We start from the raw sequence: 23,384 nt of genomic DNA on the forward strand, positions 1-23,384 counted from the left end.
ACCTGATACAGCAGTCCTTCCTCACCTCACCACACAGCCACATCAATCACACGTTGCCAAATCTTGTCTAAGAAAAGATTTTTATTTATAAAAACAACAGTTTTAACAGTTACATACTTTACTGAAAAAAGCAACTTCTCAGAGCCAAGGCAGGTATGAATGGTACATCATAATTTTACATGGATAGGCAACATTACAAATATACTGTGGAGAGTTAAAAAAAAAACTAAAAAAAAACTAAACAGATGATTGGTCTCTTCTGCCTTAAAAACAACTCAGAAGTAAAACTGGGACTAAAAAGTTGAACAAATTGCATAATGCTCTCACCCACCGCTCCCATACATACAAACCCGAAATAAAATTTAAACAAACCTGACACAAAATGAAAGAAACAAAATGGATCATAAACCAAAATGTGCTTTTATCCACTTCCCAAATTAAATTATAAGTCAGTATCTCTCCCCAATTGGTCTGTTAAAAATCGAGTGTCCTCTGAGTGAGGAATTGTCCCATATTTGTGTGTTTTTTGTAAAACGGCACAACAAGAATGTCAGTATGAACGATTATATTCCAACAAAAAAAACAAAAAAAAACAGCAAGTAGTGATTTCAAAAAAGAAGATTTAAATAGGAGATAATTATTCCAAAAGACCCTCCTGAAGTGTTGGTTACTTTCTAAATAAAGAATAAACCATTAAGTAGGTTTTGTCTATAGTGTGAATGTTTTACAGTTGGGCCAGGAATGGTTTCTGAAGCAGGATGTCACAATGTTTCAGTGGTTTAGTAGTGTACGATGGTCCCAGCTTCACATTTCAGTGCCAATTTTGTGTTTGAAAAATTAAGGTGTCAAACACAAAAAGAGGCAAAACAAAACTGCTTTGTTAGAGGAGTAAACGCACACCAAAAAAACAGACAACATGAGCGGATGAAATATTCATCTTATGGGTCTGGTCCGTGCACACACGCACACAAAAACAATCACTCCAAGGTCCATATTCATTTTCCACACACACATACACACACACACGGTAACAGGCTTACTGTATGACAAATATACACACACCTGCCCTTTTCTTGTCTACACCTGTGCTCATCCCAACCAAGAGAAAATAACTCTAGACAGGAAAATAACTCCTATATAAACAACATTCTCAATCTAGAGGGCGGCAGTCAGTCTGTCAGCCCAAACCTCCCAACAATCCCAGTAAAGGGATGATTTAAATTAATGAGCCAAAACTAATGCAGTCATCCCATTTTCTTTTTATATACAGTATATACCCTACATAGAAGTCTACATAAAAATTCATCATCAGGATGCAGGTGTTGGCATGACAATTTACCAAAATGTTGACAATAGCGAAGAAAAATAAAAACAAGCAGGACAACACCGGAATTAAAAATGATTGTCAACAGGTGATTGCCTTTACAGGAGAATTATAATTTAAAAAAAAACTGAATTTATTTCTGTTGCTACAATTGAATGAATTCGTAAAAAGTAGGTGTGTATGTTCTGTAGGTGTGTGTGCGTTGCATGAAACGTTTCTGCCTGCAACACGGCCACTTTCTTTGGATGCCAACCCTCATCTTCTAATCCCATCTGTGTGGTGATAGAGATAGAAAGAGAGGAGGGGAGGGGGGAGGGGGGGTCGAGAGGGAGAGTCCGTCCATCTAGATCTTCTCTCCTCAGTAGCAGTGGTAGGGCAGGGACGGCCCAGTCTGGGTGATGCACACTATAAGTTTTTCTAGACGAACAGAGAAAAATACTTTGATTAAAACCAGACGCAAAATGTGAACACAGAAAATAAAATGCGGGTAATTTACACAACGTGGAGGCAACACAAAGACTGGTATAGATATGGCACACTGCACAGTAGTGCAGTCACAATAACCAGATGTTCAATCTAAAATTAAATATAGTTTGAATCCAGTATTGAATTTTACTGTAACCTTTGAATCAATAGCTCAGAAAGCTTATAAACACTGATGGGGTAAACATTATACATGTGTTACTTTATCACATTAGATTTCCCTCTAACACCCCTGTGTAAATCACACTGACGCGTTACTATGGAACCCGCGCAACTTCTAGGAAAGGCCCGCCCTTCAATAGCATTCACACACACTACTATTGGCCAGGCGTCCATGCTTACGCAAGATAACGTAACCCGATTTGTTCAGGTCCTATCCCCTAACCTTAACCACTCGAGGTCAATGCCTAACCCCAACCAATCGAGCTGCTTCGTAGGGGGGGGGGCCTTTCCTAGAAGTTACGTGGGTTCCATAATAACGCCACACTGACAGTTACTACTAAGACTACTATCACAGCCTTGCTTGATGAAAACTGTGCAACACATTGAATTTAAAACAGTTATCCTGTTGCACGTTGAATTAAAATGTGCATGAATATATGTCAACAAAAAAAAAATGTTGTGCATCCAGCATCAGCAACTGTACTGGAGGAAATGCTGCATGTGTCCACAGTAGAATTACAGGTCAGCCAGACAAAATGTGTATGAGATAACTTCAATACAGAACAATGAGATGTGACTTTGTTACAATTTTAGAAAAGTAACAAGTAATCAATAATGGATTATTATTTCAGAGTAACTTCTCCAAATTCATTCTTCCAACAAGTTTATTTTTTTTATTAATACTAAAAGTGATATGAAGTTACTCAATAGCAGGCAATAAAAAAAATAAATTAAAAAAAATCTAATTCATTAAATCGGTTTTTATTCTGGCTCATATGTTGTTGTAATACCCTGCAGAGCCACCGGAGTGCACTGAAACAATTCTAGACCAATGGAAACAGGTGACAAAAGATAGAGCAGCAGCTGAGTACCTGATTGTTTTTTTTCTCCACTATGGCCACGCCAAGACCCGCCCTTCAATAGCTACTATTGGCCAGGCATCCATGCTTACGCAAGGCAACGTAACCTGATTTGTACAGGTCCTATCCCCTGACCAATTGGCTATCCTAACCTTAACCACTCAAGGTAAAATGCCTAACCCCAACCAATCGAGCTGCTTCGTAGGGCGGGTCTTGGCGTGGCCATAGTGGCATTCGTAATTTTGCATCCTGGACACATGCAAAATTCAGTGGAGTCAAATATTTCACTATGTGGCGGCAATACACACTACCACTCTGGCAGTTGCCACTATGAAAAGATACACACATTATTTTGAGAGGACAAATATCACACCGAGTGTCATGTTAAAAACCCTTTAGCAAAAGTTACAACGCTGTTTTAAGTAATAGTTTCTCTGTGACATTACTTCTATTCGTTGACATTGTGTTTAGTAATTATCATATTTTTATACTAAAATTAGCATTGGTATCAAAGTCAAAGTTCTGGTATTGTGACGACACTACTGCACAAACAACAGTTTTCATTCTGAGGATTTAAATCTTAACGATCAGCCTTGGGGTTATCTTTACACTGGCAGACTGCATGGACCACTATGCACAAGGTGCACCTTGCAGCATACTATACCATCAGGTACACATGTCGCATCGGGCCTCATATAGTTAAAGATCAGCACGGCGTTTCAGTACAGCATCATAGACGTAGACCAGGTTTTACTGAGGGTCGAAAGTTATAGGAGACAAAGGAACAGAGCTCATAGAGTCCATGCAGGACGAGAGGTGAGTTGGACATACCATGCGGTTACATGCAGAGGGGGGTAGAGGGGATGGGGAGGGCTAACCATCGTAGGAGTCCAACAGGGGCAAGGAGCCCTTTCTGCCCCCATACACCCCTCGCTGAGAGACAACCAGAGAAAGAGAGAGAGAGAAGAGGGAGAGGACGTGAGTGTGAGAAAAGTGTCAATAACTGTGAAGTTTTAAAGGCTGCCAAAGGAAAAGGTTAAAGTATGCATAGTGGTGCAGGCAGTTAGGGGTTAGTGTAGTTAAGTGAGCAATCCAACATGACAGACATGTGAATGTGCACGAGAAAGATTTAAAATACCGGTAAAGTGTCTGTGGTTTCATCCAGAGTGTGTCTCCTCTCCCTCTGGTCCAGTGTTGAGTAGGCATCTGAGGAAATAAGACGACAAGGAGAAATAAATCCTACATCTCATCATGATCTTGATGAATTTGTCTTGATAAAAAGCAGCGATGATAAATGTACTAACCAGGGCCGAGGTCATTTAGTGGAATCATGTCCCTCTTTTCCCCTGAGATGAAGTAAAACAGAGTCACAAGTTAAAACTAAACTTTCCAAATGTTGGGTTTAAGGCTGCCAAAATGTTTTCAGCCATAAATTATGTAATGCACACTGACCTCTGTCTAGCAGTGGCGTGGTGCTGTCTTCATAGGTGCCGTTGGCTCGTGTGCTCGGGCCGTTTGTGGTGCTGAGATTGACCATGAAGTCCGTCTTCTTCCAGCCGTCTTTCTCAAGAGGCTTGCGCAGCTCTTTGTGGGCCCAGACAAGCTGCAGCACCTGGCCGGCCCCCCGCACCTCACGCTCTGAGCGCTTGCTGTAGGACACACCGAGATATGTTCACATATTTACCAAAACTCAGACACTGTCCTCATCAACATCTAAGAGATATTTAACTTCAGGAATGTGTGACCAACAAATCAATTTATTTCAGTCAAGCTATTTTCTGAGTGACTAGTATCTACCCATTCAACAGGGGTTGGCCAGCTGGAAAAAATAGACCGTACCCATTTACACATTTCAGGGTTTTTTGCACCACCCAAAAAGAGGTTTTAGCGAGCGCCAACGGAAAAATCACCAGTGCCAAAACGTCTTTGACTTCCAGCAGTCAACTCCCCTCTCATCCACAGCTGCTATATTTTACTCATATGGCTGGCGCTGATAGCCAGCTAAGCTGCATTGTTTTATAATGGACCTGAACGCTCCACTATTAAGCTAGCACTAATGGGATCTCTTCAAATAAAAAAAAGACGTTTCCATCATAAATTGGTGCATAAAAGTCAGAATGCTGGAAATTAAGTGTTTGACCACATATTTCCTGAGGGAGGTGGCTCCATAAAATGGTATGGGAATATCTTTATTATAAACTACAAAAGTATTTGTTTTGCCATCATAAAAAGCATTGTTGTATATGCAGCACTCGGTTTATTTATAGCTATAAATGATATAAGCACCAGAAAACACACAGAGCACATTAATGACTTACTATTATTATATTCTTAGCTCACTTTACAGAACACACTTACCCGTCCTTGTTGATAAGCACCAGCCTCTCAATGCCCTGGGAGGCTCGGAGGGTCTTTGCTGCTTCCACACTGTTGCCTAGCACCTCCGTGAGCGTGCTCAATACAGAAACCACAGTCTCCTCGGATAGATTGCGCCCTGACTGATTCTGGCCTCCAGGCAGGTTGGCCACAAGGTGAGGCACTGCATGCAAACCTGCAGGAGGCACGCAGTGAGGTAAGAAAATGTATCTCTAGCGATCGAAATGCAAACATCCAAAATGTCCAACAACCTGTACACACTTGCCATGGTGCATTCATTATTGCATTTAAAATACATGCAAATATCCAGCACAATGCAAGTGGAAGTTATACTCTTTGAGAATAACGGAGTATTTCGTAGCTCTTCTGGAGACCCAATACAACATTCTTACCGAGCAGTTGGCAGTTACGGTTGTCGATGGAGAGGTTCCTCAAGGCTCCGGACATTGCCCGAACCACACGGTCATTGCCATGAGCCAGTAGCTCTGCCATCATGGGAAGACCCTTCTCCAGACGCACAGTGGCCCTGATATACCGACCATACTGAAGAGCAAGCAGATAGAGAGGGAGCAATTTATATCATTTACATTGACAGCAGTATTCCAGTAACTTCACGAAGACAGACAACATCACGGCCCTTATCACAACTGACTAATCCGATTAAAATGACTTCAACAGACCCAAAATGTTTATTCAGATTCAGTTTAAGAGACTTCACCTGAAAAACATATTTAATAATAATTTCCCCCCATTTTTTCAACAGCAGAGATTCAGTTTGTCAAGAAATGGTACGTACAGCCCATCGGCCGGCACACAGGTTCTGGATGGCACCGGCAGCAGCCTCAAGCACCGAGGGGTTCTTGCTCTCTCTGAGCAGCGATGTGTAAACACGAACCACCTCTGGTTGGAACAACAGCTCATAACCTGAGGTCGACAGAGGGAGGGAGAGGGAGGGAAGGGGGGGGGTTAGTTTCACAACAAGTTTGACAAACTTCAACATTTGTGCTGGACACACAAAGCCCTTACCAAAGAATTCTTCTACCAGCTACACCTGGTAGTTTGACAATTTTCAATGTGTGCGATTACATGATGTGTGATGACACACACTATTTTAAAGGTTTCGGAGAATCAAAGAAGAATCCCAGAAAAGAATCAAGCCATTTCCTAGACGGATACAAAACTTAATGCAGATATCTGGTGAAAAGGGTGCTTAGTCCAGAACTAGATCTTATCTCTTTTATCTTAGCTTGTGTTTAGCAGTAGCAAATAAAGCTTGACAGCAGAACAAAAAGAGCTAAATGGGACAGGAGACATTGTAATTTGGCATATAAGGGCTTGAGTATATACGGTGGAATGGATGCGTACACAGACAGCTGCGGACACATAGTAGGTCTGTTTATACTATGTGCTTGGAGGACGCGTTCCACACATGCGCAGTAGATCGCTAGTTCGCAAAGACCCTACTTGTATAACCTCTGATGACATTTACGTCACGCGGATACTCAGAATAATTTTGGCATAAGCATGCTTCCTTAAAGACTGATCAATGATTCATCTGATCAAAGGGAAAAGATACTACATGCCTACATACCTTTGGCAGGTGTTGTCCTCTTCGGAATGTCGACTTGATCTCCACTCCCATCATCTCCATCCTTCTTTCCTGCAACGAGAAATGAAAAAAAAGAAAAGAGAGAGAGAACATTAAAGATTGAGCTGAAGAAATAACAGATTATGTGAAGCTGGTCGAGATGAGCAGTCAGTGATCCTCATTCCTTAACTTTGGCACATTGTTATGTGAAATGCGACCATGCAACCAGTGGAACAAGCACTGTTCGTGCAATGTAATTTGCGTGACAGCAGGTGACCATGCTCATGAACTGGATGTGAATTCAAAATTATCAGGCATCCTTATTGCTCTAGCAAAAATATTCTGCATTAGTAAAATTATTGATGGCAGTGAGTGAGTGGTTGAGTGGTCAATAGTTTCAAAAGTTCACCAACACCAAGAGGAGAATCTTACCTTTTGAAAACCACTCATCTAAACACAGCAGAGAGAAAGGAGGAAGTGAAGGAGGGGTTGGAAGAAAGACGGGGGAGAAAGGTAAGAGGATGGAGGGAGGAGAGAGAAGGGGAAAAAGAGGGAAACAGTGGTAGAGTGTGAAAAACAGCGACACCAACAAGCTCAAAGCCACTAGCAGCTACCCATCTTTCAACAGCAAATCTCGCAGACATAGTGCAACTTAGCTGTCCGACACGGACCTTTGCCCTTTCGAGAGCCAAAGCAGCCTCCTTTGTTAGCGGTGGCCGGCCCCTGGTTGAGGGGTGTGGTCTCTGCGTAGCGCTCACTGCCGGGGACTTCACGGTGAACGTGATAGGACAGATTCCTCAGGAGGCAGACACAGTTCTCCACCAACTGCAGGAAGAGAAGATAAGGGAATGAGATGATCAAAGATGGAGACAGAGGAAGATAGGTGCTTTGGTTTCATAAGATAAAATATGTCATCTGGCTTAAGTGAACAGGTACCTTGTTATCCACATCTTTGCGGTTGATCTGTGATTGCACAACGTACATGAGCGAATCCACCAATCCTGTGCATTCTCTCAGCTTTCGCCTGGCCTCGCTGCGTTCTGAACTCACATTCCTGTTGGACAGAGGGAGATGTTGAAGCACAAAATTGCAGGTTGCCTTCTCAAAATAGTCACTCTTTCTCCTTCTTTGACTTTCTGCTTTCAATCGATTGATCCCCTTGTGTACCTAAGGCAGCCAGCAGTGTTGGTCAAGGCGGTCTCCCACTCCAGATGGCGTGGTTTGCAGCTCTCCTCTCCTCCATTGCTCCCACGCTCCCAGCCGGAGTGAGGAACAACCACCTCGTCAACTAGGGCGTGCAGGGCGTGGTCCACAATCTCCATCTTTACGGAGTCATGGGATGAGAGGTTCCACAAGGTGCCTGGGACGATATAATACATACTGTTACCATCACTACAATAAGACCCTTAAAACTATCAAATATAACCACTAAGACCTTTTGTCTCATCCATGTTGGATTAAATGATTTGTTTTCTTCTTTTTTGTTCTGTGAATATTTGGACGTGCGTGTTATGTGTAGGTTGTTAAGACCAAACTCATCGTGTGTGTGTTTGAATGCTAAAGTAATAAGTAAGAACAACAACTTATAACAAAGTACATATTTAAAAAAATAAAATAAAAATCAATACAAGCACCAGATGATGTTGATACCTGTGATAGTGTCAGTGAGGTCCTGGTCGTGGGTTTTTCTCAGTAACCTAACCAGAGCAGGCACTCCATCGCAGTTCTTGATGGCAATCTTGTTTTCTTGGTCTCGCCCATATGAAATGTTCTTCAGTGCTCCGCAGGCCGAGTGGTGCACATCCTTGCTGGGGTGGTCCAGCAGTGACACCAAGGATGGGATGCCTTTCAGGCGACGCACCTCCGACTTAACCTAGACACACGAGCGCAAAATGATCAAGCTCACGTCAAGGATTTGCCAAATGACAATACAAAACGATAAATAAGCATTTGTTAAATACAGTTATTCTGCATCTGAATGCGACTATTGTTTCACCTTATCGTTTTTGAATGTGAGATGCTGGAGGAATGCGGCTGCGTTGGTCTTGACAGGGTCCAGACGGTAGTTCAACATGGCGATGACCTCAGGCAGCTCTGGCTGTCTCCATGAACCAGGAGGAGCCTTCCTCAGCGTGCTGTCCAGTGAAGCCATGCTGCCCCTCTCCATCGGCACGGGAACGCCCCAGGTATAAGGATCAACTCCTCCCATGTCGCCGTCCAAAGTATCCTCACAGCTCCTGCGTGTCGCAGAAGGAGATAAATAGAGAAACATTTGTTGGTTGTGTCTCTAGAAACAGATTCACAGATGTTTCATAGTGCTCACATACATGGTCGCATTGAAAAAAAACAAAAAAAAACAAGTGTGATATGAAGGCACAGCAAAGCTGGTGTATTTTACCTGAGTCTTCGTCTGTCCATACCCCCGGGGCCGGGACCTAGGCGTGGCATGGTACCGTAGCCTCCAGGGTGCATGGGTGGAGGCCCCATGCCATAGTCATCATATCCTACACTGCGCTGGTCATCCTCCAGGCCGTAGTGGCCGTGGCCGTACCGCACCTCCAACGCTGAGCCCAAGGCCCTCATTCCGCGGCTCACCTGGGGCTGTGCTGCATACGGGTCAAGCTGCTGGCGGCTTGGTGCCCGGTAGCCAGAGTCCAGGGTCCTGTAGCCGTCAACTGGCCTGGGGTAATGAAGGGAACGAGAGAAGTGAGAGAGATGTTGAAGTGAGATCCTGTGCCGAGTGATCCCCTTTCCGACTGAAAGCGATTTAAGATTCATTTCTAATTTAAGTTGTATGAACATATCTGGCTTCACAGTCCTGATTCTGAACAGGATTAAAAGCAGGACTGACTGGTGTGACTGCGGGAATGTGTCTCTACAGTAACCAAATGTTAAAAGTGTTTTCTCTCAACCATCAAATCTGCCCTGGTCAATCTCAGACATAATTAATGATTAGAGCACACAGGTTATTCCATTAACTTTTTCCATAAAATATATAATATAAAAGGAAGGACATCAAAGTTAACACTTAGACATCAATTGTTAAAGACACTTTAACAATGTCTGTTAAATCTTTTGAGTAAATATTGTAGGGACTACTAAAAGGAACTGAAACATCAACAACTCTGTTTAGCAAATATACAGTGCTTAGTTTAGTGTTATTGTGTGTTGTGTATGAATAACAGTTGTAAATCCCGGTCTTGTTTTAACAACAGTGATCACTGATTAGGGATGTGGCAGCAAAGAATCTGGTTCAAATAGTTCAAACACAGATAGAGCATGTATTCATTACCTTGTAAAACAGAGTTAGCGCGTAAGAGACGTACAAATGGGACAGGGCAGTCGGACTCAATGGCCAATCCGATTGGTGGAGCGCTATCCCGGAAATGACGAGCGGGATGAGCCTGACTAACTCCTCTCAAAATCTGACGAAAATCTTTTAAAACTGACCTTTGTCGATCTGAAATGAAGACAGATTCAGCAACTGCATGGCCTATTTCTCGCTTAAAATGTTTTCAGAAACACTCGAACTATCTTCGAAAAACATGAGATTGTATTCCGAACGAGACGCCATTATGCTCCGTTGTAAAATCCGAGAGCAGCCAGACCCACGTGGCGCGTTTGTCCAATCAGCTGCCGGTTTTCATTTTTTGGGCAACAATACAGATTAGCGCCGCCTGCTGTTATGGAGACGTATTACGTCTCGCGCAGAACGTACACTCAAGTCGGCGTCGCTTCGGTGTGTTCCGAGGCACGTTTTTGACCAACTCGGGGAGACAGTCAGTCCGCGTGCCTTTTCTGCCGAAGGTCGGCCGTCGGGTCGGTGTGTCAGAGCCTTAATGAAAACCAAAAACTACAGTTACAGTTTGGCTTAAAGACAACATATTTCAGAACGTAAAATCAACAATCAAAAGAAAGGATTCACAGCACTCATCCATGCAGGGGCCTCGTACCTGTAGCGGTCATCCATGTGTGAGCCCCTGCTCAGGCTAGTGTACGCCTCTGATGGTGGGCCTCCCCGGTAGTCATCGTAACCGCCAACAGGGGCATAGTGGTAGTTTCTGGGAACTGTGGCCGTGGGGTAATCTGCTGGTCCAGCATGTCTGTAAGGACGGTCCAGTGTGGCGCTGTAGCCGCCCATACCAGACACCGACAAGCCCCCGTCGATGGACATCGAGTCAGAGGGCAGGACTGTGCGTGAGATTGGTTTCTTCATCTGAGGGAGAGCAAGATGGTACTAGATGTATCAAAATAGGTTTATAGCAAAGGATAATCAAGTGGTGTAAGATCCTTGGATGATTCCATAACACCAAGTTCAGTCTAGAGATGGTCCGATACCACTTTTTTGCTTCCCGATACCGATTCCGATACCTGAACTTGCGTATCGGCCGATACCGAGTACCGATCCGATACCAGCGTGTCATATATTTCATTATGTTTTAACATCTGTATACTACTATCTCTGTATGGATGTGATATGATTTCTTTCTTTGTCGTCGGTCTGGCTCAGGTTAAACTCTTTGTGAAACATGAACAAACGCAAACAAGGAATGCCCCAGAACTTTCTTTTATAGTTTTAATGAAAAAGAACATAAATAAACTACTTTAACGTAGATTTTCTTTAGGGCTTCATTACGTGGTATCGGATCGGTGCATAAACTCCAGTACTTCCCGATACCGATACCAGCGTTTTAGGCAGTATCGGAGCCGATACCGATACTGGTATCGGTATCGGAACATCTCTAGTTCAGTCACGATGACAACAAGAATACAATTTATCAACTTGATTATTACACAAGCCTTTGCAAGAAAACAAAAAGTCTGATGATATCACGGTGCATGGGTTGTAATCACTTACGCCATTGTCTGGCCGTCGGGTGGTTCCGTCGTCAGAAAAGACTGAGCGCACTTCCTGGGAGTCGTCCTCTGGTGTGTAGCTCTCATCCAGAGCGCCGTGTGCAGGGTCCACCATTCTGTACTGCAGTGTAGAGGGACACCACACATTTAAATTGGGTGCGTTTTTTTTTTTTAAGTCACTGGCTCTTACTCCGATGAATACAAGAAAAACAAAATGTACACAATAAACTAAACACACATACCTGTGTGCCGTTTATGTAGGAGTCAGTCAGTTTCAGCCGTTCTATGTCTGCATCCCCTAAACGCCCGTTCTGGGATAAAAGAGAAAGATACAACTGTGAAATAGATGTTGGAAAAACAATTTTGCTGGAACAACACACACAAGTGAGGTGAAAGGCACGTCTCCCAGTAGCCAGTGCGGTCTACTTTCTTACAACCTGCCAGATGATATTACTGCTGCTGAAGCACATTCACTGCCAAACTGTCCCTGCATGTTTATGGTCTGTGAATCACTGCCAGACATGAGGGAGGACATTTTGGAGTGAAGCCACTCATCCTCACACCCTACTTCCTCCTGCTGTAATCGGTTACATAACCAATTGACTGTCACACTGTATAACTTGGGACACTTTCTACCTAACCCTGAGTAACACACTCGGTTTCATGCAATACAAGCCACCTCAGTTATCAGTATTAGCGTCAAGCTGAATCACATGGGGAACAATGAAATATTTTCCAGCAACCGTTTTACCACCCGCAGTTACTCATAGTTTCAGACTATGTCAAGAGAAAACAATGTTATGAACCTTATCAACTACCAACTCCCACTTCATATTATGTCCACAAGGAGGCAGGGCTGTTTTTCAAAAGCAATGGGAAGTGCAAGTGTACATTTACAATAATAAGGGCACATTTCCTCTACAACTGGTCCTTACTTATTACCTCCTCATTTACTAACAACTCTATCATGGTCTTGGAGCAAGGCTCAGACTGTGAGGCTCGCAAAGCTTGAGTATCTTCATCAGCATTTATAATTTTAGAAATAAAACATGGGCAGTTAGCACAAGGCCAAAAACAGATTCTCGCTTTCTTAGCCTTCATCCTCCAGATGCCACACACTAATCAAATAAGTCCCTTCCAAGGATTCACAGAGACAAAACATAAGATCTAATCTAGGTCAGCGAGCCCTTAATGAAAGGAAAATATTTAGTAACAGATTTAAAACTATTCTACTCCGTGTACACAATGCCAAGTGCTGGGAAGTATGCTTACATGTCATCCTGTAAATATGGCACTGCCTGACCTTCTGTGTTGAGGATAATGGCTCTGCTTTAATTGTTATCCCAAGCCTACAGGCAACTAAGCACAGTGTATCACTCTCTCTGATTGTCAGGTCTTTTGGTAGAGACAACAACATGAAACAAGAAGGCAACAGTAAGACCTTGTCCAAGCAAACAACTGAGTTCTGAACAAAATGAACAGTGAGAGCCTTAAAACTAAACACAGAAAAAAGGAAAATCAATTGAGAAACTGTATAATCACCTTGCATATCAATGTACTTCATCACATTGACTTGAATACCATGAATAAATAAAACTACATATATTTGACAGACAGAAATCCTGCTCAGTTATTTGCAACATTGTCCACAATGGTCAAACACAAGATATTAAATTCACAGTTAACTGGGATTAGAGCTTAAATGATTGAATTATCAATTAGTCTATTGACAGTCTGCAACTATGTTGATAATCGGTTAAACTTACATTAGTCCAAGTAATATTTGAAGTAAAGGTGCCAAAACCTCACCGGTTCTGACTCAAATGTGAATCTAACAGATTTAATTACACCATTTCTTCAAGGAGCTTACATCATGGATGTTTAACACACAAAAAAGACAATTGCATGCATAAGAATTCTTAACAGAAGTAATGAGTAACAGAAGTAATACATTTAAGTGCTTGATAAAGGATTTAAATGCAAGTAAAAAGACAAAATCCTTCATGATGGATAGGAAACTTCACTGGATGGAGGACTTTGCGACACATGCAAGACAGATGACCGCACTGCATAACATGACATGCTGGAACATGGAAGACGGGGGGAAATAACTGAGATTCCACAGCAGGGGCAGACAAAAGGTGATTACGTGTGTGCCAGTGTGTATCCGGTAAGTGAGTGAAGACATGCAGAAAATGTGTGCTGATGACCATCTCAGGCACGTTGAAAGTAGTGGAACTACGGGCAGGAATGAACTGATATGTTTGCAGATGAGCGCTGAAAGAGAGACACTGGGTCAATGAAGATAGACGTTTAATGACGACCGACAAATATATACACACACACTGGCCAAGCGCTGATGGAGAGGAGGCAGGCGGAGGCAGAGAAAGCATGAATGATGGATGGATGGATGGATGGAGAGAGAAAACTTTGAGGATTGGACGGAGAAAATGATGATCCATGGATATGGATGTTTAGTGAAAGACGGGGGGTGGGGGAGGTAAACGCCAACGAGAGACTCTGGATGTTACCTGTGTGTGAGGGAGGGGGCGACCCAGGGCCGAGGGGCTGGTGGCAGGGAGGCCCACTCTCCTCCTCTCCTCCTCCAGCGCCCGGGTCAGCTGTTCAAACTGCACCTCCTGCTCCCTGACCGACTCCAGCAGAGCTGCTGCGCTCTCACACTGCTCCATACACACTACACGGCCCCAAGGGGAGACAGGGGGGGGGGGGCGTTACACACATCCATGCAGCCTCATACACACTAAAGCACAGGGAGTCGGTGTCTAACAAAAATATAATGCAGGATTTTCTGGGCTGATATTAAGAAGGAAGTGTTATTTCACCTGTATCTGATTTGTTTGGGAACTGAGGCTGCAATCCCTTTTTGGTAATCGGCACCGTTGGGATTGCACAACACATCCTTTGAACTCAATAATGAAGCAGTCGCAACTGTAAAGACATGTTTCTGGCTGAAACTCAGACATGAGTAAATCTACACCGGATTCTTTTGTACAACATATATTCCTTTGAAAGACTGTCAAGTTGTAATGACTCATCCATTCAAGTTGTCCCAGCACAGAGACTTTAATGCCTGTTCAGACTGCCTGCGTCGGCCGTCCGACAAACATGCGGGTATTTCCATTATTTTTGAATGGAGGTAGTGCGTTTAGTCTCCGGCGGGGGTTGCTGTAGGGGCACACTCAAAAGAAAAACACAGCGGGCGTGCAGCGAAAAGTTGAGACAGACTCAACTTCTGGAGAAACAACCACCACGTCACGCTGCGGTGGCAGCAACCATGTAACCGATCAGACTTGTCAGTGTGTTTTGAGATACGGTTTGAGGCGGAGTGAGAAACCTTTAGGAATACCTGACCATGCCAACACTAGGCTTGCCGTGATAGTCAGAGTTTCCGGTGGTCGGGCCTACACCAATTACATTACTTGCCCTCACCATCGTCTTGTTTTTATAAAAAAGAAACCCATTTAAACAGCCTCGCAGCCTGTGCCCAGCTCTGCATGGGAAGCTCAACCGGAGATCAAAGGAAGCGCTCTGCAGATATTGAGCGTTATTGACAAACATATTTTCTTGTCAAATGTCCGGTCTAATCAGTAACACCGGTGTTGTCATGACTGACGGGTGTGGCATCCCTAGTTAACACTGAAAAGACTTTTATCACAAGAGGTGCTGTGTTTAACGCATCACTGCAGGGTGGCGCTATGTGAAAAGAAAATACAGCAGAATAATAATCTACACAATTAGTGCCTTATAAGGCATAATTCACATGGCACACAATAGTACATTTAGGTCCGACAGTCGACAATAGAAGACAAACGCTGCAGGAGAAGGGTAGGGATGATGGAGGGAGGAGAGTCTCAAACCCTGGTTGTGCATTGATCATTAATATTGCAACCCACCGATCATAATACGAACATGGATATTTCAACATATTGGTCAATATTATCACCCCCTGCATGCAGATCAAGTTATTGCCACTTAAGGCATATATGGGTCCTCTGGGCTTTTTACCCACTCAGACACCACACCAGAAACTACTTTATTAAATACAAAAGGGCAGACAAAGAGAGATTTTTGGATAAATCCTTAGCAGTGTGTAGACTTTGCAAAGCAAAACAGCATTAATGTATTGCCAGAACGCTACAAGCTCAAAAAAGATCTATAGTATACAAAAACTGTAAAACAAAAAGAGAATGAGGCCTGTTTCACATTAAGAGAAGCACCCTTTATACTTTTTAGGAGGAAGCTTAACACCCCATTCAGTCCAAGGAGAGCTGAATACTTGCCTTTACGATTTAAGCACAAAAATACTCTCAAAGCACATTTTAGAAAGAGAAAAACAGAAATACACACCTTCACCTGTGGGCGTGGTTTGGTAGTAGAGGTGAGCTCTAGTTGCTCATGGATAGAAGGTCACCGAACCACCAAGCCCAGAAAACAGGGAGGAATGGACTGCAGGGAGAGAAAGACAGAGGTGGAGGGAGCAGAATAATAAAAAAAAAAAAAAAAAAAGAGGGAGAAATGTTATAGTGAAGAATGAAGGCACCTGTGTTTGAAAAACAGCAACATAGTGAGAATACCGTACAAGTGTGTCAACAGGGTTGCGTTTGAATTTGTGAGCAAAAAGACACAGCAAGAGACAGAGGCATACAGTAGCTCCAGCCTTCAGACACACCCTGTATTTATTCAACATTTGGCCCGAGTACGGCAGCAAGCTGTGGGAAGTTGACAAAGCTGCAGCTCTTTCTGGGCCAGAGAACATTGAACGTCAGCATAAAGAGAAAGAGGGTTTTAGAGATAGTAACATCCTTCAAGAACCATATGTTCTCTTATCAATTCATTTTCTCCTTCTTAACCTTGCCTTTGATTCCAGCCTTTCCTCTCTAATCTTCATCTTTCAGTCCGCTACTCAACATAACTGCCTTTTATCCCTCTCTACGTCTCTTTGTTATCTTGGCTGTGCTCTGAGAGAAAGACATTGTTATAGCAGAGACAAACAAGTGGAGACAGACACACAGACACACACAGACACACAGTGTACTTTTACAACAAGAAGAGCACATTTCCTCAACAGCTGGTCCTTACTTATTACCACCTCATTTACCAACAACTCGGTCATGGTCTTGGGGCAAGGCTCAGACTGTGAGGCTGGCAAAGCTTGAGTATCTTCATCAGCATTTATAATTTTAGAAATAAAACAAGGACAGTTAGCACAAGGCTAAAAACACAGATTCCTGCTTTCTTAGGCAACTTAACTGCCTTTTATAACCCTCTCTCTCTCTCTATGTCTCTTTGTTATCTTGGCTGTGCTCTGAGAGAAAGACATTGTTATAGCAGAGACAAACAAGTGGAGACTCAGATCCTCTTATCCACACACACACACACACACACACACACACACACACACACACACACACACACACACACACACACACACACACACACACACACACACACACACACACACACACACACACACACACACACACACACACACACACACACACACACACACACACACACACACACACACACACACACACACACACACACACACACACACACACACACACACACACACACACACACGACCGGTTGGACAAGGTAGAGGTGGGGTGACCAAATTTCAGTTTCTCATACCTCTCTCTGTCTCGCCAACATGCACTTTTCTGACAATCTGGAAAGCCAGTACATGGCGATTTGGGCAACAAACACTGACCTGCATTTACATTTCAGGCAGCAGGTGTTTGTGTGCAAGACAGGTAGAGTGTCTTGCACAAGCATAGGTGCAAATGGAGCGATGGTGACAAATGACTCACAGTTTAACCAGTTATAGATTGTGCAAACAAATAAGAAAAAACTAAACAGACACGGTGATATCACATAGACAGACTATTACGACACCCCTTAGCTGGTCAAGTGAAGCCTGGAGAGGTCTGCGTCTGTTCCTGTTAAATGAATGACTAACACACAAAAACACACACACACAAACACACACACACACACACACACACACACACACACACACACACACACACACACACACACACACACACACACACACACACACACACACACACACACACACACACACACACACACACACACACACACACACACACACACACACACACACACACACACACACACACACACACACACACACACACACAAAAACACACACACACACACACACAGGATGAGCTCAGTGTGGGAAAAAAGGGAGGAAAGTGGGTTGTCCTGATGAGAAAACAGGGAGTGGCTGAAGTTTATTTCACAACACAAAAGGAATTTGTCACAACCAAAACCAGGATTTGCATGCAGGATAAGGCTGACTGTCAGGAAGACATGATGTCACATAAACCCACTCACACTATCCTTTAGTTAGTGGCTGTGGCGCCCCAAAGCTATATCCTCCCACCTGAGCAAATCACACACCGCTGTCTTGTACCACACATGACTATATATGGTCATAGCCAGGACAGGGCTGATATTATCCACTACAGACATACACAGTGCATTTACATGCACAGCAGTAACCGGGGTTAATAAGTGAATAACCGGGTTATGCCAGTTGTCCCCGTATACATGAGCAGGGAAGAACGGGAAGAATAACGGGAGTGACTCTACCCCAGGTACAGTAGGTGGCGCTCTGCCAACGTACAACTGGTCAGAGAATGGCTTTTTCCTCTGGTTGACCTTTGTAAAAACTACAACAACTTGGAAAGCAGGAAGAACATGGACAGCTTTTCAGCGCTGTACATTTCGTTAATTCTCTATGCCTTACTTCTCGTTTTCAGTGTTATAACTGTACCGGCCTCGCAGGCCGCCAGCCCTCTAGCGAGCGAGCAAGCTAACAGGCCGACCAATAATGTTAATTTAGTAAAAATTGAACTAAATGTTTCATCCACACACTTTAGTCACCGCGTAGGAAAGCACAGTGCTCTTGCCAGATGAGTGACAACTTTGTTTGACTTCTTTTCTTTAACATTAACTAGTGTCGCATGAAGACATGTTGGGTGGAATTAGCAAACTAGCGTTAACGTTAGCCAGCGACCACAACGAGCTGCTTGGTCTCTCCACTTCTTTGCCGATGCGGGCAACAATGTTTTGTTGCACCATTGCAACAGGTTGCATCTCCACCCACAGCGCTGACGGATTATTTCCGGGTCAAAAACCACTGCAGCGGATTGGCAGGGGCAGTTATAACCCACTGAGCAAGAGCAAAAGCGTAACCTGATCTTACCCCGGTACGCACGAATACCCCGGTTACTAAAGGGGTTATCTAGGTCTGTTAACTGGGTTATGAGAACTACAATTTTAACCAGGGTTTACATTGCGTTTGAGAAACGAGGGTATTGCCTTAACCTGAAATATAATCGTTTTTTTTAAACTGCATGTAAACGCAATAAACAAGAGCTGCAAACAAATAAACAAAGGCGAAAGACGGGCAGTGAAAAACAAAAGAGGAGAGTGTAAACTGGAGCAAAAGAGTGGGGTAGAAAGATAAGGAAAGGAGTGCTGAATAAAAGATTATCTTGCATTCCTGGCATTGTCTCCTGCCAATTCAGCACAGCAGCCCACCCACTCAGCCGCTGTAGAATGACCTTTCAGGACACTGGCTAATAACACAGAGAAAGACTAACTATTTATTTCAATCTCTTCTCATCTGGCATCATCCATTATTTTATGCCACATCATGCAGGCTAAACACTGCCTTGCGCCTCATCTTATCTCAGAGCAAAATAACCATCATTAACTCGCTACAGGCTATCGTATATCACTAATAAGTGCAACTGTCATTCATGCCAGATGAATTATAAACTGTGATTGATATTTCTTGGCAAGTGTACTTGGGAATGTAATTCTAAGTCTGTCTGTGTGTGTTTTAACCACAGTCAGAGGAGGGAATTTGCAGCTGTCAGTCCGGGAGGTTGGTGGAACAATAAGTAGTTTGTGCAACCGAGAGCATGAACGCAAGTGTGAAAGAGTTGGATAGCAAGGACGATATTATTGGACACATTTGAGTGCGAGAGCATCTGTGTTTGTAGGTGTCTGGAGGGGGTCGAGTTAATGTCGCTTTTAACCCGCTCATGACTTCTGTTCTCCCCCGGTCTTCCCCCTTTCACAGCTGTTAGTTTTGGCCTTGAAAGTCAGCGGTGAGTTTCGTTGAACAATGAAAACAATCAGTGGTGTCCCATTGCCGCTCCCCTCCCCTTTCCCCTATAACCCACTTCCTGAGAAACAGGATGTTGTGGATTCTACATCAGAGATGAGTAAAGGGACAAAACGGATACTTAAGGTCACCAAAAAACCATTTTCCTCAACATAACTGCTTGCACAAAAATCCATGAAGGTCTATGATGTACACTTTAATAAACCACATACTGATGGTTGGAGGAAGTTTTTTTGCGGTGAAAATCCCCCATCAGGTCAATATGTTGATCACACGACCACAAGCCACTTCCCATTTTGCTAATCTTGTTCTCCATCTACCCTTTTCTGTTCTGCTTTCATGACCTTCCAGAAGCAATCTTTGTAAACCTGTGTGGCCGAATCATCACATTTTCATAGTTTTTATAATAAGTTATTATACTTTGGTTTGCTCCCATAGTCTAACTACTAAATCCTGATATTTTACATGTATTTATTATTAAATCATACAATTAATTTTTCTAAGCAAAAATAAGAAATATAATAAAAACAAAACAAGCAAGACATCACCTTGGGCTCTGGGAAATTGGGATTTTTCACTATTTTCTGACATTTAATCAAGAAAATAATCCTTAGCTGCAGTCTTAACAGCAAAGCACAATGCTGCGGTCAAAAGGTCAAAATCTAAAAGCACAGTGCTTTTAGGTCAAACACACCCCCACACACACACACACACACACACACACACACACACACACACACACACACACACACACAAAACACATATACACACACATACAGCCGCACAACACACACACACACACACACACACACACACACAATGACATACACACACACACACACACACACACACAATAAAACCTGGATGCATAGGCCTAACCCCACCGCGCATCCCTGATGAAGCTTCCATTATAGCGCCACAAAACCAACTGAAACAAACCATTCACTGTCAAAAAGCACCTATGTTCATGTAGCTCGAGGTAAGGGACACTGCAGTTCAGCTGAAAAGTCAGTGTGATGCCACCAGTGCTGGTTTAAACTGAGCCTGGCTTGTAATGGGATTGAAGCTTTAGCCCGCTAATCCACTTACCTCTCAACACATACACACATGATGTTAACATGCATGCACTAAGTAGACACACATACAGGTTAGGCCCTTTTTGGATTAACCTGCACACCGCAAGGGAGCAGACACAATTACAGCTGGTGTTGGGAGCATGCATCAACAATCAAATAGCTTGAGACAAGTAGACAGGAAAGGCTGATACATGGTTGTTCAATCACACATGGTGTTATTAGTGGTGGCACCTGAAGCACATCATAAATCTACAGTGATACCATTACCTACACACATACTGTATTAACCAGAACAGTCCTAAAGCTCACAGGGAAGGCACTTAACTACACTGCAATATTGTGCATGTGCCTGCATGAAACCAGTTTTAAAAAAGGGGGAAAAGGTAGTTTATTTGTTCACACTCAGGCTGACAGTTATCCCCACCCAGACATTTTCCTTCTACAACAAGTTCACACAGGACCCACCCAACAGGTTCACAAGCGGACAACCTTAAAATCCCAGCCTGAATGACAAGACTACAACTAGAGGACCACTACCCCTTAGACAAACTCAAATACAACAAAAAACAGGCTCAACGTTTAAATGTGTTGTCAAACAAGTTGCGGGGTGTACGATTACCATGACCTAGCTACAATGTTCTCTCCGGGGCTCCTTGCCAATGATAACCGCAGACGTGAGGAAATCTACTTATCTGCTTAAACTGATAAAACTGTCTGCGTCCGACATAGAGGCGGTCTACTTCAGTATTGTTAACACGTCTGACCGTTACATGGTCATACTTTTTTGTATTCCCTGTGAAAGTCCAACACCTCTCCTTCTGAAACCGCTAACAGTTAGCATTTCCCTGATCTGGATCCTGCAAAACCCCCACAAACTGATTTGCTAACGTAATAAAGCTAACAATCTAGGGCAAGCGCAACGAGCAGAGCTGCCAGTGTTGGGCACTATCAATAAGACGTGGGTATAAAATGACTCTCACGAACAAAGACTCGCGTATTTGAGCATGGTTTATCGATGCTTGTGCTAACGTTACTGCCCAAATAAATGACAATGTTGAAGATCAAATCAGCCCAGTTGGTCGGAATGCTCGCTCAGCAGCACCCGCATGACCTGGTTTGGCTGTCTTGCTACGTTAGCATCACAATAACCCACATAGCCGACAGAGAGACTAGTGCCAACAGCCAGGCTAGCGTTAGCATCGCAAACAGATTAGCAGCAAGTTAGCGTGCGTTTGGCTAAGAGGTATTTTAAGCTAATTTAGACGGTGTTCTCAGTTGGTATCAGGGGCTCTTTTGAATCAGTTATAACAGTAGGCAACGGAACCGTGGGTCACGTTATGAACTTTTAACGTTAGCATCGTTAGCTAACATTAGCCTAGGGGAGTCGTGTTGCGATCTGTCGATGATGTGACCACTCCTTGCCAACGCTGCAGTGCACCCACTATCTGTGGGGGGAAACCGCGGCCCCCACTGTATCAACCATCTGGTAACATTTATTAATTAACTCACCTTGCTCGTTGAAAACCTGTCCCGACCCCTTCCAGACTATTCCGTTTTTAGTGTGTTTTTTTCCCCTCCTTCCCTGGGTTCTTCTGGGTCAAGCTCGTTAAAGACGAAGCGACATCACAGTTTTCTATCAAAGAGAGGGCGGGATCAACAAGCGGCTTTACCGTAAAGACGGCGCACGTAGAATTCCCCTTCTCATACAGGTGTTTTTTTGTGTGTTTTTTTAAAGGTTTTAGTCATGTAGCCGGACTTAGAAAACAGATAGACACACACGGTGTGACATGAGGAACTCTATGCTTATAAAAGAGGAGTAGGGGGATTTACATTCTGCTCCTCCCATAATTTCCGTCCAACGCTCACTCTCCGTCTCCCAAACACACACACACACACACACACACACACTGATGTCATTTCATTGATTGCCCAAGAACAATGGCCTGAGAGGAAGCAGCATTTCTTACGGAAGTGCAATAGCATTCCACACCAACACGATAAAACTATTGGCACATGAAACCACTAGTGATCACATCCCGCATGTGCCCGATCAGTAAATAGACTGATGGTCTGCAATCACTTGATTTGTATGAATCATGCGTCACCACTGAACTATTTAGGTACTGCATGACTGCAACTTCTACAAAGCACCAAGTGTTAAACCATGTTTTCACTTGATTTTACAGTAATTATTGTACTTGCAGTCCTCCTATCTATTAGTGTTGTGAGTTATTAGTGTGATATATTTCTTACTTTATAGATCTTGGGTGAAACCAAAACCAAACATGTAGGATCCTGATATACAATAATTAAGTGTGAGCATGGTGGAAAGAGGAACAATGTAAGGAATCCCCCTTATGAGTGCCCCCACTGTGCTACAGTATGAGTAAACCTGAGTCACAATAATTACTGGGAATACAAACAATGCTGCACTCTAGAGGTGTAAAATGACAGAGATGTATCGTTG

General features: G+C 43.4%; 1 protein-coding gene across 5 annotated transcripts; it reads right to left on the bottom strand.

Moving 5' to 3' along the window:
• Positions 1-63: 63 nt before the first annotated feature.
• LOC120566637 (catenin delta-1-like) lies at positions 64-22,730 on the bottom strand. Of its 5 annotated transcripts, XM_039813192.1 has the most exons (22): positions 22,427-22,730; positions 16,019-16,117; positions 14,182-14,345; positions 11,893-11,961; positions 11,652-11,771; positions 10,747-11,009; positions 9,192-9,473; positions 8,790-9,030; positions 8,444-8,666; positions 7,961-8,153; positions 7,730-7,847; positions 7,465-7,618; positions 7,226-7,243; positions 6,797-6,865; positions 6,002-6,129; positions 5,598-5,748; positions 5,188-5,380; positions 4,282-4,478; positions 4,134-4,175; positions 3,968-4,035; positions 3,708-3,762; positions 64-1,741 (listed from the first exon to the last, which is right to left on the bottom strand). In XM_039813192.1, exons 3-22 carry the CDS (start codon positions 14,338-14,340, stop codon positions 1,683-1,685), a joined length of 2,802 nt encoding a protein of 933 aa, XP_039669126.1. In that variant the 5' UTR covers positions 14,341-14,345; positions 16,019-16,117; positions 22,427-22,730; the 3' UTR covers positions 64-1,682. The 5 variants fall into 5 exon arrangements, with proteins under 5 accessions (XP_039669126.1, XP_039669127.1, XP_039669128.1 ...); XM_039813193.1 differs by lacking the exon at positions 7,226-7,243 and having other exon boundaries at positions 22,427-22,729; XM_039813194.1 differs by lacking the exon at positions 3,708-3,762 and having other exon boundaries at positions 22,427-22,729.
• Positions 22,731-23,384: the final 654 nt, after the last annotated feature.

This window comes from Perca fluviatilis, chromosome 10 (assembly GCF_010015445.1).
Source record: "Perca fluviatilis chromosome 10, GENO_Pfluv_1.0, whole genome shotgun sequence".
Lineage (NCBI taxonomy): Eukaryota > Metazoa > Chordata > Actinopteri > Perciformes > Percidae > Perca > Perca fluviatilis.